Here is a 13,874-nt window from a genome sequence, read left to right on the forward strand (position 1 = left end):
CTTACTTTATTTTCAGGCCGCTGAGGTCAAAAAGGCAAGATTGGAATTTGGGGCCCTGAAGTGCTGCAATGGGAATTGTTCTTCTTTCCCCCCCTCCCTCCTTGCTCCCCTCCCCAACCGAGAAAGCAGAGGATGACAAATGCACAGGGGGAATGTCATTGAGACCTGTGTAATATTCATCAACTTCCTCCAGCCAAGCGTAATTTCCATTAATAGAGAACTGGGATTCTTGTCCAAAAATAGCTAGCTGTGCGTTGATAAGGGCCAGCTAGAGGGAGTAGATCTTCACACTCCAGGTCTGGGCAGAGAGTTTTAGGACGCCTCTGGAACTGGACATGTCGGAACGTCAAGTGCCCTTCACTTTTCTACGCAGCCCCAGCTGGGACTGGTACAGAGGCAGCAGGCTGTTGGACCAGTCTTTTGGGATGCCACTGATTCCTGAGGACTGGTACAAGTGGCCTGCAGGGACCACCACCAGCTGGCCAGGTTATGTACGACCTCTGATCAGCTCAAGTCCAGAGCCGGTGGCCACTATTCCCGTTGTCAGCTCACCAGGGGCCAACCCTGCCTACAACCGGGCTTTCAACCGCCAGTTGAGCAGCGGAATCTCTGAGATCCGGCAGACTTCAGATGGCTGGAAAGTGGCATTGGATGTCAACCACTTTGCACCGGAAGAGTTGGTGGTGAAGACAAAGGATGGTGTAGTAGAAATCACTGGTGAGTAGCTTCTCTTGAGGTCTCTCAAACATCTCCCTTCTCCAAATCAGTTCTTCAGCTGTTCCCACAGCACAGACCAGTGATTTTGAGCCAAATTCTAAGGTCATTAATGGTTGATGCAGTGCTTTGGCGTGCTCAGAGGTTTACACTTCATAAATGATAGTTGAGATAAACAGCCTCCCAATGTGGTGGTTCCACTGTTTGTAGGATTATTGCCTATGAGAAGGTGTTGAGCTGATTAATCATCTGTCTTTAACCACTTAATCCATTCATTTAAAAATATTTCTCCTTTGATAATGTAGTTATTAAAATCTCAATTATAAACACCAATATGTAAAGGAGAATATTTGTATCTCAGGATTGAGGTCCTTGGGGTCCTTGGTGCTCTCTGAGTTTGGTTGTTTTCTTGCAGACGTTTCATTACCCTAACTAGGTAACATCATCAGTGCTAATGAAATCTCTGCAAGAAAACAACCCAGGTCAGAGAGCACCAAGGACCCCTCACACCTATATTTATTTTTTATTTATTTTATTTATGGAATTTATATTGAAAGAAATCTGAAAGAATACAACTGCCTTATACCACGCAGGCTCTACTCCTTTGCCCTATTTACTTCTTAAATTCTATCCTTTTAAAGTTTTCGCACCTTGTTAGCTTTCTTCCTATAAAGATAAATTTGTTGGCTTTTTTCCTATAAAGATAAAAGCTCCCTTTCCTATAAAGATAAACTTTATTGGAGCATTTTGTATTGACCCATCCTTTAGATATAGGATTTGTTATTTTTTAAATAATACAGATACTAAAATTGCATGAGATATAAAAAAAATCTTTAATACTTGAAATACAGTAGAAGTCTCCAAGTTTGGTCAAGCAAAAAATGTGCATTCAGATAATGCATTTCAAATGGGGAAAAAAGAGAGCTGTAAATGAACTTTGAGGACTGGTTTTAAAAGGTTTAATCAATTGAAGCCAGCAGTCCTTTTTCTTAGAAAGCCTCGTCAACAGCTTTTACTAGACTGGTCACAAGAGGCTTATTATGGGATTGTACAGAAGGCTCTTTGAGTGCTCAACATGCTTTAGCAGGACATAATGAAGAAGCTCCCTTCTCTGGCTCCTGTAGCTTTTTGTGCTATAAAAAGGTCTCATTTTAATTTCAAGTTATTGCTTTATTAAAAAAAGTGAGGCATCGTGTGACTGCACCTGATTTTGTGACTTTTTTTGCGGCAGTCATTAAACAAATCACTGCAGTCATTAAGTGAGGCATCGTGTGTTTGCGACATTCAACCTTCCCTGCCAGTTTCCCTGTTTGCTCTGCTGGAGAGAAGCAGCTGGGAAGGTCGCAAAGGGTGATCATGTGACTGTAGGACGCTGCAACTGTTATAAGTGCAAGCCATTTGCTAAGCATCCGGCTTGTTACACCTGCCATTAAGTGTGAGGACTGGTCGTAATTCACTTTTTTCAATGCCATCGTAACTTTGAACGGTCGCTAAATGAATGGTTGTGAGTCAAGGACTACTTGTAAGGGTGATTCCTAAGCGGCTTCTCTCCCCAGTTGCTTCTGACTATTCTTTCAGCCAACTTCAGACCTTCCAATCCAGTTTGATAATGGGGGCAGGCTGTGCTCAGCCCAGATTACGGCCACTAGAAAACCACTAGAAGACCATAGCGCACATATCAGGAAGAGAGCAGACTTCAATGACGATGGGCTCTAGCACAAGCCCAAAAGCTTGCAAGAATAAGCCTTGGATTCCAGTGACCAACTCAGATCGGATCCTGCAACATTATCCTGGGACACAGATGATTACCTGCATTTACTAGAAGACCTGCTAGGTCATTCCTTTGCTGCTGGCTCTTCCCATCCTTGCCGGCTGGTTCCTGGGTGGGCCAATCTACCCGTGTCCATCTTTTCCTTTTAGGGACTGTTCTCGTCTCACCAATCCCTGCGTTTTTCCTTTGCTTTCTCAGATTTTTTTGTACACATATTTTCACACCCACTTCCAACACCAGCTCTTTGATACTGCTATTGGTCCCCCCCCCTCTCTCTCTCTCCCCCCCCACCCAAATTTGTAGCACCATAGCTCCCAAATCAAAGCAAACAAGGTGTTCCTTGTTGGTTCCATGGAAACTTGATAGCAACGAAGAACTGAGAACGCAGCTTCACAGAAAGCAAAGTAGCAGAAATCCTACTTTTGACAGGGAATGTGAGGGAGGCCAAACTTAACAACCCACCTAGGTAAAGGATTGAGGAGTTGGAACATTTACATCCCAATGACTCTCTATCTACTCACCTAAGGAGTCTGTCCAGATTAGGTGAGAAATGAAACCTCCCTGGAGGACAAAATGAGTGTGGAGTTTCCCTAACCAACTTGCTTAGGCTGAAGAAGCTACTTGGATAAGCAGCAAAAACATTTCGAACCACCTGGAAAAGAAGTCCAATTGCCATGACTCGATTTCCAGACAAAAAAGGAACGTGCTTCACCCAGCCTGGGCAGAAATCAAAAGGGAGACATCAAAGTTGAATGGTGCACATGCTTCTAAGGCTGGTTTGAGTTAAATTCATTGACTTACTAGGACATTGCTGGGTCAGCTGCAAGGTTACTTAAAAATCCACAACTGTCAACCAGCAGTAAACTGAGCAGCCCATAAGCCCAGGTTGAAACAGCTGTGCAGGGCAGTGACCAAGGGGAGGGGGAAATGCCAGGCCCTGCAGCCAATCAGAGTTTGGGCTGCTGGTAGAATGAATCAAAGCACTGGAGACCCCCCTCTTGGGTCAGAAAATTAGAGTTTTGGATTGCAGGTGGAAAACACTTTGGAAATGGACTAGGAGGTGATGGTGGACAACATCGTCTTTTCCTGCACTCAGAAAATGCTGAATGGCCCAACAGCAGTGCACATCTGCCCCTTAAAGCTTAGTTTTTCCAAGAGGAAAGTGGAAGAAAAGAGAGAGAGAGAGAATGGGGCTGCTGTTATTGCTGTTATCTATGGGACTTCAGTGGAGATTACAGCCTTGGGCTGACCATAACAACATGGCTGAAATTATGGAAAACAGGGCTTTACATAGATCATCTTAGTTGAGCAAAATACAGTGCAAATCAATTTAAATGAGTGTAATGGCTTTCAGGTCCACGAGCCTTGAAAAGTTTCTGTTTGTGTGTGTCTGTGTGTTTTTGAGTCAGCCTTGACTAGAGGAAACTGCAGTTTTCTTGGCCAGGTTTTTCAAAAGAGCTTTGCTTTCTTCTCCGAGGTCTGAGGATGAAAAACTGGCCCAAGGTCACCCAGCTGGCTATCCAATACCAAGTTCTATGGTGGTCTGTACAACACTATGAATTTAATTTAATTTTAATTTAATTTAATAACATTTATATACCGCCCTTCTCCCTAAGGACTCAGGGCGGTTCACAGGGCAGAATAAAATAGCAAATACAAACATTAAAAAAGATTAAACAATTGCCCTAGTTAAAAACAATATAGATACAACGCTAAAAACCCCCAGAAAAATTAAAAAGCGAAAGATAAAACAACCCCAACACAACCCCCCTCAGGCTAGGCCGGCTTGTACAAACAAAAATGTCTTGAGATCGCGACGAAAGGAGCGAAGATCGGGCGCCGTCCGGAGCTCTACCGGTAGCTGATTCCACAGCTCCGGAGCGCCCACAGAGAAGGATCTCCCCCTGGGGGCCACCAATCGACATTCTCTGATCGGTGGCACCCTGAGGAGGCCCTCTCTGTGGGAACGCACAGGGCGCAGGGAGCTTGATGCCGGCAGCAGATGTTCCCTGAGGTACTCCGGCCCCATGCCATGGAGTGCTTTGAATACCGTTACCAGTACCTTGAATCTCACCCGGAAGACAACTGGCAACCAATGCAGCTCACGGAGCAGAGGTGTAACGTGGGAGTATCGGGAGACTCCCAACACCACTCTCGCGGCTGCATTCTGTACCAGTTGGAGCTTCCGAGTGGTCCTCAAGGGCAGCCCCATGTAGAGAGCGTTGCAGTAGTCCAGACGAGAGGACACGAGCGCATGAGTGACCGTGCATAGATCATCCCGGCTAAGATAGGGCCGCAACTGACGCACCAGGCGAACCTGTGCGAAGGCCCCCCTAGTCACGGCTCCTATATGATCTTCCAAGGTGAGCCGTGAATCTAGGAGGACCCCCAAGTTGCGAGCCCTATCTACGGGGGGCAATAATTCACCCCCCATAGCTAGAGGTGGAATGTCCGAATAAACCCGGGATGAAGATATGCAGAGCCACTCAGTCTTGTCGGGGTTGAGCCGGAGTCTGTTCCTCCCCATCCAGACCCGAACCGCCTCCAGGCAACGGGACATCACGTTGAGGGCATCACTGGGGTGGTTTGGGGTCGAAAAGAAAAGTTGGGTATCATCAGCGTACTGATGATACCCAACTCCAAAGCCACGAATGATCTCACCCAGCGGCTTCATGTAGATGTTGAACAGGAGAGGCGAGAGGACCGACCCCTGAGGAACTCCACAAATGAGAGACCTCGCGGTCGACCTCTGCCCCCCTGCCAACACCGACTGCGAACGTCCCAAGAGATAGGAGGAGAACCACTGTAAAACTGTGCCTCCCACTCCCAATCCCCTGAGACGCCGCAGCAAGATACCATGGTCGATGGTATCGAAAGCCGCCGAGAGGTCTAATAGGACTAGGACAGAGGAATGCCCCCTGTCCCGAGCCCTCCAGAGATCATTCACCAGCGCGACCAATGCCGTCTCCGTGCTGTGCCCGGGCCTGAAACCCGATTGGTACGGGTCTAGATAATCCGCTTCATCCAGGACCAGAGGGAGCTGATGCGCCACCACACTCTCAACAACCTTCGCAAGAAAGCGAAGGTTGGAGACAGGACGAAAGTTGTTCAATACAGCCGGGTCCAGAGCAGGCTTCTTGAGGAGAGGCCTCACCACCGCCTCCTTCAAGACGGTGGGGAAGATACCCTCACTCAAAGAAGCCGATATAACTGCCTGGAACCAGCTGCGTGTCCTCTCCCGGGCTGCATAAACCAGCCAGGAAGGGCACGGGTCCAGTAAACATGTGGTGGTGCTCAGCCTCCCCATGATCCTGTCCACTTCCTCCGGAGTCACAGAATCAAACTCCTCCCAGATGATATCGACAAGACCACCCGTGTCCTGATCGTCAGACTCTGCCCAGTCAGAGTCCAAACCGGTCCGAATCCGAGCGATTTTGTCCGACAGATGTTGGTTAAACTCCTCGGCACGTCCCTGCAAGGGATCCTCCCTCACCTCCTGATTTAGGAGGGAGCGAGTCACCCTAAACAGGGCAGCCGGGCGATTATCTGCGGACGCAATAAGGGTGGCGAAGTGGTTGGACCTCGCCTCCCTAATTGCAGCGAGATAAGACCTAATAAAGGCTCTTAGTCGCAATCGGTCGGGTTCGGATCGGCTGGACCTCCAACCGTTCTCTAGGCCCCGTCTCCGACGCTTCATCTCCCGGAGCTCCGCAGAAAACCATGGAGCCCGGCGGGATCTGCACCGGGTCAGGGGCCGCAAGGGTACAACTCGGTCAAGGACCTCAGTGGCCGTCCTTTCCCAGGCTTCCACTAAGGCCTCGGCCGAGCTGTGAGCGAGGGAGGCAGGTGGGAACCCCAGCGCCGCCTGGAACCTCTGGGGATCCATTAAGCGTCTGGGGCGGTACCATTTAAGTGGTTCCAAGCACCCACGGCGGGGGGTGGCAAAACGGAAGACCAGCCGCAGGAGATGATGATCGGTCCATGACAGGGGCATAATAATTGGAGAGCCCCCACCAAGATCATCTAACCACCGTCCAGACAAGAAAACAAGGTCAAGGGTGTGGCCTCCTTCATGAGTCGGTCCCGTAATTACTTGCGTCAGGTCCATGGCCGTCATGGAAGCCATGAACTCCCGAGCCAACTCAGATGATCCTCCCAGCGATGGTAGGTTGAAGTCCCCCAAAACTATAAGTTTCGGGAACTCAACCACCAGCCCAGAGAGGACATCAAGCAGCTCAGGCAGGGCTGCTGCTGCGTGACTAGGCGAAAGGTACACCAGCAGCAAGCCCAACTGCGCACCAGGACCGCATCTCAAAAAGAGAGACTCACACCCGACTGTCTGGGGAACGGTGGCCTCCCGCGGACACAAGGTCTCCCTTACAACAACAGCCACTCCCCCACCCCTACCCTGAGCCCGAGGCCGGTGCAGCACCCGGAAACCTGGTGGGCAAAGGTCAACCAGAGGAACACCGCCCTCTGGGCCCAACCAGGTCTCCGTGATGCAAGCCAGGTCAGCCTGCTCACCCTCGACCAAGTCTCGAATGAGAGGAGCCTTATTAACGACCGACCTGGCATTCAAATACACCAGCCGGAGCTCAGGAGGCTGCACATCCTCACTCCCGGGACCTCGGGGCGGAACCAGAGGGTCGGAATGCCTCACCGCTTGTAAGCAGCGGAGAGGCCTTCCCTGAGACCGATACGGCCCTCTGTTCCTACACCTGCTGCCATTCCCTATCGTCGTGGGAATGGACAATCCCACGACTGGCCCTGGAGCCCCAGAAGCAGCCGACCCCCGCTCCTCCCCTCCGCGATCAGCCTCAGCACTAGCCTGAACAAAGGTAGTTGGACTGCCCCCCTCGTCCAAACAACCAAAAAAAGAACCCTCCCTCCTCCCTAACCCCCGAAAAAATTTTGACAGAAAACAAATCAAGGACCTCCTGTTAGGTTTACGTCGGAGGCCCATAACCGTGCCCGGCCATCTCTCAGGATCCCAATAGATTTAGTACTGAATTATCTCATTTTTCTGTCCCCAATACATCCAATCATAAACCAACCAAAGAGTTTGGTAGACACAACACGCACTAAGCCAGGGAACAAAACAAACAACAAACTGGACCAAGCTTAGCAAGTTTAAAGTCTATCGGTCCCGTTATAAAAAGCGGGGACTTCTGATTTTGATTTAGTCTATTGCAGCAGGATCAACAAATAGTTTTGCATCTTAAAAGACAAATATGGTTCATATAGCAGGATGCTTTGTAGAGGTGGTTCTATCAGAAGCAGTTGTGCAATGCCACTCTTCTGTCTAGAAGAACAAAAAGAACAAAAGTGGGTGAGAGCAGAGGAAGCAAACAAAGAAATTGCCTAGTTGGGAAACTTCACTTCCCTATCTCCATTGCCAGCTGGATTGCAGCTGGCCTATTCCATGCTTGATTAAAATCAAGGGACCTGATTAAGTTCCAGATAAGACTTTTTTGAAGTATACTATCCAACTTCCCTATAACATAGGTCTCTTGGACTCAACATGCACATTTAAATCATTCTCTAAGGCAAAAAAGATATTTCTCCCTTTTTGCTAAAGTGCGCCGACTAAGAGGTTCAAAAGATTACAAGAGCAATTTAGCCAAGCAGTGTATTTGCTTAATCGCATTCATAGACACATTTTTGTCTCAATGCTTATAAAAATAATTGCTTACCAAGCAAGGTTTTCGGGGGGGGGGGGGGGTGTAAAAAAAATCAAGGCAGAGTCTATTATCATGTGATTGACGCAACCAATGCAATGTGCCTTGTTCAAAAGGGGCAGGGCTTCAATCATGTGATGACAGCAGGCATGTTGAATGTTTGATCTGGGGACGTTGTTAAAATATCAAGATGGTGGCTAAAATTGTGCAATGGAAGCCCTGCCCCCTTTTTAAAACTCTACCAGACATGATACATGGAAAACAGAGGTGAGGCTTTGATCATGTGATCATGGCTGCTACCTTGATTTTTTTTTAAATTCCACCTCCCACTGACATCCCTGTCCAACCAATCAACCTCTATGTTAAGTTACAATTCTTGCACTATAGTTACTACAAAGCATTCTTTATTGTTTTTAAGCCACCGTACATCAATTCTTATATGAACCAGAGGCAGCCCATAGTTGTCTTTGGCTGATCTTGAATAGATAAATGGGAATAGACCTGTTTGGTAATAGGGTGGGAGACCACCAAGTAATCCAGATGCTATACTTGGAAGTTGAAAAATATCTCAGAAGTAGACCATGGTAAAGCACTTCATCTGTTGCCAAGAGAACTGTATGGTTGTCCTTTTAAATTATATGGTAGCAAGAGTAGCCAAGTGATCTGAAAACAACATTTTGGGCTTTAAAACAAGCTTATTATGATCTGTAGATAAAACTGCTGTTGATGATTCAGCAGCAGTCATGCAGAAAGAGAAAAAAAACAGTTCAATCAGCACGACCTTGACTCATTCTTTGAAGGCAAGATGAATGTATAGGTAGTCCTTGACTTGCAATCATTCAAAATTACAATGGCACTGGAAAAATTGACTCACAACAGGTCCCCATACTTACGTCTGTTGCAGTATCTCTTTGGTCAGGTAATCAAAATCTGGACTCTTGGCAACTGGCATGCATTTACAATGGTTGCATGTATGTCCTCTGCTTATGTGATCACCATTTGTGACCTTCCCAGCTAGCTTCTGACAATGGAGAAAGCCGGATTTGCTTAATGACCATATAATTCACTTAACAACCACAGTGAATTTGGTTTAAAAAAATGGCAAAAAGGTTGTCAAATTGGGCATCACTCCATTAACTGCCTTGGTTAGCAATGGAAATTCTGATCCAAATTGTGGTTGCTAATCAGTTAAAGATTACCAGCTTCTGACTCTTCCAAAGAATTCTCTCCAAATTCAGCAAGGAACCTTCTGCTCATACTCTTCCAAAAAGACATTTGTGCATTTAAATTTTCATTTACGGTATTTTAACCATTTTTTAAGTGGAGGAGTCTTACCCAACACCATTACACACAAAATTACTACACCTAAAATTAAGGCACAATTTTGCTTAATTGTAGTTCTCTGAATAATGGCTATATAAAACTAAACTATTTTTTGTTGGGAAAAACAAAAGGAGGGGAAAGCTACTACCTCGGATAGCTATTTGCAGGGATGTCCTGGAAGCAGCTGGGAGTGACTGGCCACCACAGGCCACGGGTTGGGAAGTCAGTCTTTCAGACCTTATTCAGAATAGTCTACGACTATGTGATCTATGCAGAATAGTCTTTGTAGTCTAAAATGGACTACATAAATCTATTCATTTTTTAAATTGGAAAGCATGGATGGTTCTGTCACAGAGGTATTTTATTTTCCAGGCAAGCATGAAGAAAGACAAGATGAACATGGATTCATTTCCAGATGTTTCACAAGAAAATACACGTAAGTAGAAGTTATGACTCTCCAGATGATCCCTGCATACAAGAAAGATGGAAGCAATAGCAAACATAGAATTTGCCTCTCCATTATATTCTCTGAATACAGAGAATACAGGAGCCATGGTGAGGCTGTGGGTAGAATGTGGTATTGCAAGCTAATTCTGCCAACTGCCAGCAGTTCGATTCTCACCAGCTCAAGGTTCCATCCTTCCAAGGTTGGTAAAATGAGGACCTAGACAATATGCTAGCTCTGTAAATCGCTTAGAGAGGGCTGTAAAACACTCCAAAGTGGTATATACAGTAAGTCTAAGTGCTATCCCTAACTGTAATTGCTGAATAAATATCTGCTTGCAGCTGAACTGGAAGATTTCTGGGTGTGGAGAAAGCCAAGAAAAATTATGCTTTATACCAGGGGTGTCCAACCTTGGCAACTTTTAAGACCTGTGGATTTCAACTCCCAGAATTCCACAAGTCTTAAAGTTGCCAAGGTTGGATATCCCTGCTTTACACCCTCTCCTGTGTCTTCAAAACCTACCTCCCCAGCTGTGCAAAAAGAAACAAGCCTTCAACCTTGGTTTCCTTCCTCTCCATGAGAGAATGGCCCTTAAACATTTTACATATCCCTTTCTGAAGCTTCTTTTGCTCCTTGTATTTCTATAGCAGAGTGAACAGAACTGTACTCACTTAATACATCAACCACACATGCAGTATTTTATAAAGGGATCATTATATAGCAGGGATGTCAAACTCAATTTCATTGAGGGCCGCATCAGCATTGCGGTTGCCCTCAAGGGGCCGGGTGGGTATGGCCAGGGTGGGCGTGGCCTACTGGGTGGGTGTGGCTAGAGTGCGTATGGCCTACTGGGTGAGCGTGGCCAGCTCTACATCGTTCGCATCAAGGGTGCCTATGGGGGCCTGGGCAGGAGTGGGACAGATCTGAGGGTCTCTGGCAGAAGGAGGGTCTCTGGGCCAGGGCCAAGGCAGTGGGGGCCATTCCCTCACTGTTTCCAGGATGGCTTCGCGAGCCACATGAAACCACTTCACAGGGCGGATCTGGCCCCCGGGCCTTGTGTTTGACATATCTGTTATATAGGCAGCTTTATTTTTTCCTTTCTTTTATCATGATTCTCAACAGGAGGAAATATAATACCAGATAGTTACATCATCCTATCTAATACTTCAAATGCCGTAAAATACTGACATTATATCAAGTGGAAATCTTTAGAGAGAATGTGGGTTATCAGTGGCCTTCCAGATCTCATAGGACTCCAAACCCCATTATCCCTGACCACAGAAGATGGTCCCCTATGGATGGCAGCCACTAGTGCCTGCAGCCTGTTCGAAACTGGGCTGTACAAATGGAGCTGTGCACGCTTGTGCACGCATCTACCACTCACACAGAACCATCCCCTCTCTCCGCCTGGCTGGGCCACCAAGTCAGAAGGTTGGGGATCAGAGATTAGGGCACTGCTGGAATCTGTCAGATTTCTAGAAGGCATATAATACCGTACCTCTTCCTACCTTTCTCAGTGTCAAATGGGAGGTGTTTCTGGACCCCCATGTGCCCTATGAGAGTATAGTATGCAGCGTAGTTAAAGAGGAGGAGAGAAGTAGTGAAGTAGTGAAACAACAATCGAACAAAATCTTACAAGAAAATCGATAAAAGATAAAAAGGTAAAAGATGGCAAGTGCGATGAAGCGAGAGGTTTCGCTCTTCCCTGCCAAAGGTATGGGTGAACAGACAGGTCTTCACAGCTCTTCTAAAAAAAAATAGAATGGAGGCCATCCAAATCACAGGGAAAACCAATTCCAGAAGACAGATATCACTAGAGAGAAGAAACACTTCTAGCGTTCCAATAGGTGACCTTGTTTAATCAAAGGAGACCAGAGCATGTCGATTCTTTATATTTTCCTGTTCAGTTTAAGGGAGGAACATCTTCCTTACTTCCCTTATATGAGAAGCGGGGATGAAAGGATTTACGCTGCCACGTAATCTGGTATACAAGTAATCCTCATCTTTGACCACAATTGTGACCAAAATTTCTGTTGCCAAGCAAGGCAGTTAAGGGAGTTGCACCTGATTTTAAGATCTTTTTTTTGTCATAGTTGTTAAGTCAATTACTGCAGTTGTTAAGTCCAGTTGTTAAGTGAATCATACATTTGTTAAATTGAGCTTGCCTGTCAGAAGCTGGCTGGGAAAGTCATAAATTGCAATCACATGACCATGGGATATTTCAACCAAGCTCTCAAATTTTGCCAAGCATGAGGATCAGGTTTAAGTGACTTTTATCAGGGCCACTGTAACTTTGAATAGTTGCTAAATGAACGGTTGTGACGTCAAGGGCTACCTATAGTTTAAGACAAGCAATTATTTTTAATCCTAGTCTTTGGTATCTTGAACTCCTCAGGATTATTACAAGCCACTTTCAAATTATCCTGGGTACTGCTTGTTGAAAAGAAGAGCAATCTGGAGGTTCTTTTACAGTCAAGATTTACCAGGGGGATAGGAAACCAATGGACCTCCAGAAGTTGCCAAATAATAATTTGCTGGTATCTCTCTATACTGGTTCTGCTGATTGTGGGAAAGGGTCATTCAGTAACAGATGCCCAATTCAGAGGAAGAAAACAGCCCTATGATGTCATTTTGATTAACCTCATAAGCCTTCCAGACCATTCTGATGTTCTCTTCCTTTCACAGGTTGCCTCCTGGCATTGACGCATCCGTGGTCCGATCATCACTTTCCCCAGATGGCCTGCTAACAGTAGAGGCGCCCTTGCCCAAACCAGCCATTCAGTCTGCAGAGATCACAATCCCAGTCACTTTCGAAGCCCATGCCCAGATCCCCCCATCAGATGCCAAGAAGCCTGAAGAGGCCACCAAGAAATAAAGACCTTTTGAGATACATAAGTCTAGTATAGAAAATGAGCATTTAAAATCTCCCATATATTCCATTTTTAAAGGCATCATTGTAGTCAAACGTCCGAATAAAACTCTACAACCCCTACATCATGTTACTATTTTTTAAAAAAAAAAATCACGTAAGTCCAATATTTATTGTCCTTTTCAGAATGTAGGAAAAGAGGAAAAGATCGCTAGCCATCTTTCCTTAACAAGATTGGTCTTTCCCCACAAACATCTCCAGTTAGTTTAGAAGAATCCCCCCTCAAACTGAGATTTATTTATTTTTATTTATTTATAAAATTTATTGGCCGCTCATCTTACCATAGGGTAACTCTGGGCAGCTTACAGTTACCTCTTAGTTAAACAAAAATGTTAAAATCAAACATTTACCACCATCGTTTTGCAACCGCTATATGTAAATGTAAGGAAAACTACTTGTTGGAGTTTGAAACAGCATAACAATAAATGAGGGGGGCAACAAGGAAGTAGCATAACAAACTAATATAATATTAAAAGAATTGGACCAAGACCCCTCCCCCAAATGATCCAACTGTCTCATGAACAAAACGTGAAGAAATCTGGAAGTTTCCCATAAGGGAAAAAAAGAGAAGCCCTAAATGAAAATGCTGCTTGTGAAACAGCCCCCGTTAGGTCTCTGGTCTGGTTTGGTGTTTTTTTAAGATATTTGGTGATAACAAAATGGGGTGTAAGAGGGGCCAAAAGATGGGCAAGCAACTAGAGTCACTAGACTGACCCCATTTTTGATCCAGTCTTGTCATTAGCAAAGTTTTCTCCACTTGCTGGTGACTATGAAAGAGGGAGAGCTACAAAGCTGGAGTAGTTAAACAGTCATTTTGCTTATCACATTTTGGACGCACATAATCAGAACAGCATCAGTCAGAGGAGTATCAGACACAGGGGCAAAAAAGGCAGGATAGGAATCAGCAGTGGGAATGGCAAATATTATGCCCATGTAACTTCTGCCAATTTATGACTGGGTGGAGAGTAGAGCTCACATGCCTTTTTTCGGGAGAGGAGGAATGGGGGAAATGGC

The 13,874-nt window shown here is 45.8% G+C and overlaps 1 protein-coding gene across 1 annotated transcript; it reads left to right on the plus strand.

Annotated features, from left to right (window-relative positions):
- Positions 1-276: 276 nt before the first annotated feature.
- HSPB1 (heat shock protein family B (small) member 1) lies at positions 277-12,923 on the plus strand. Its single transcript, XM_081313487.1, has 3 exons — positions 277-717; positions 9,859-9,922; positions 12,617-12,923. Exons 1-3 carry the CDS (start codon positions 336-338, stop codon positions 12,804-12,806), a joined length of 636 nt encoding a protein of 211 aa, XP_081169613.1. The 5' UTR covers positions 277-335; the 3' UTR covers positions 12,807-12,923.
- Positions 12,924-13,874: the final 951 nt, after the last annotated feature.

This window comes from Vipera berus (assembly GCF_964194415.1).
Source record: "Vipera berus genome assembly, chromosome: 1".
Lineage (NCBI taxonomy): Eukaryota > Metazoa > Chordata > Lepidosauria > Squamata > Viperidae > Vipera > Vipera berus.

Coding starts and splice junctions, on each gene's coding strand:
- HSPB1 (XM_081313487.1), top strand. CDS start 336: ATGTCGGAACGTCAAGTGCCCTTCACTTTTCTACGCAGCCCCAGCTGG. Junction 718..9,858: donor TGGTGTAGTAGAAATCACTG/GTGAGTAGCTTC, acceptor TTTATTTTCCAG/GCAAGCATGAAGAAAGACAA. Junction 9,923..12,616: donor TGTTTCACAAGAAAATACAC/GTAAGTAGAAGT, acceptor TTCCTTTCACAG/GTTGCCTCCTGGCATTGACG.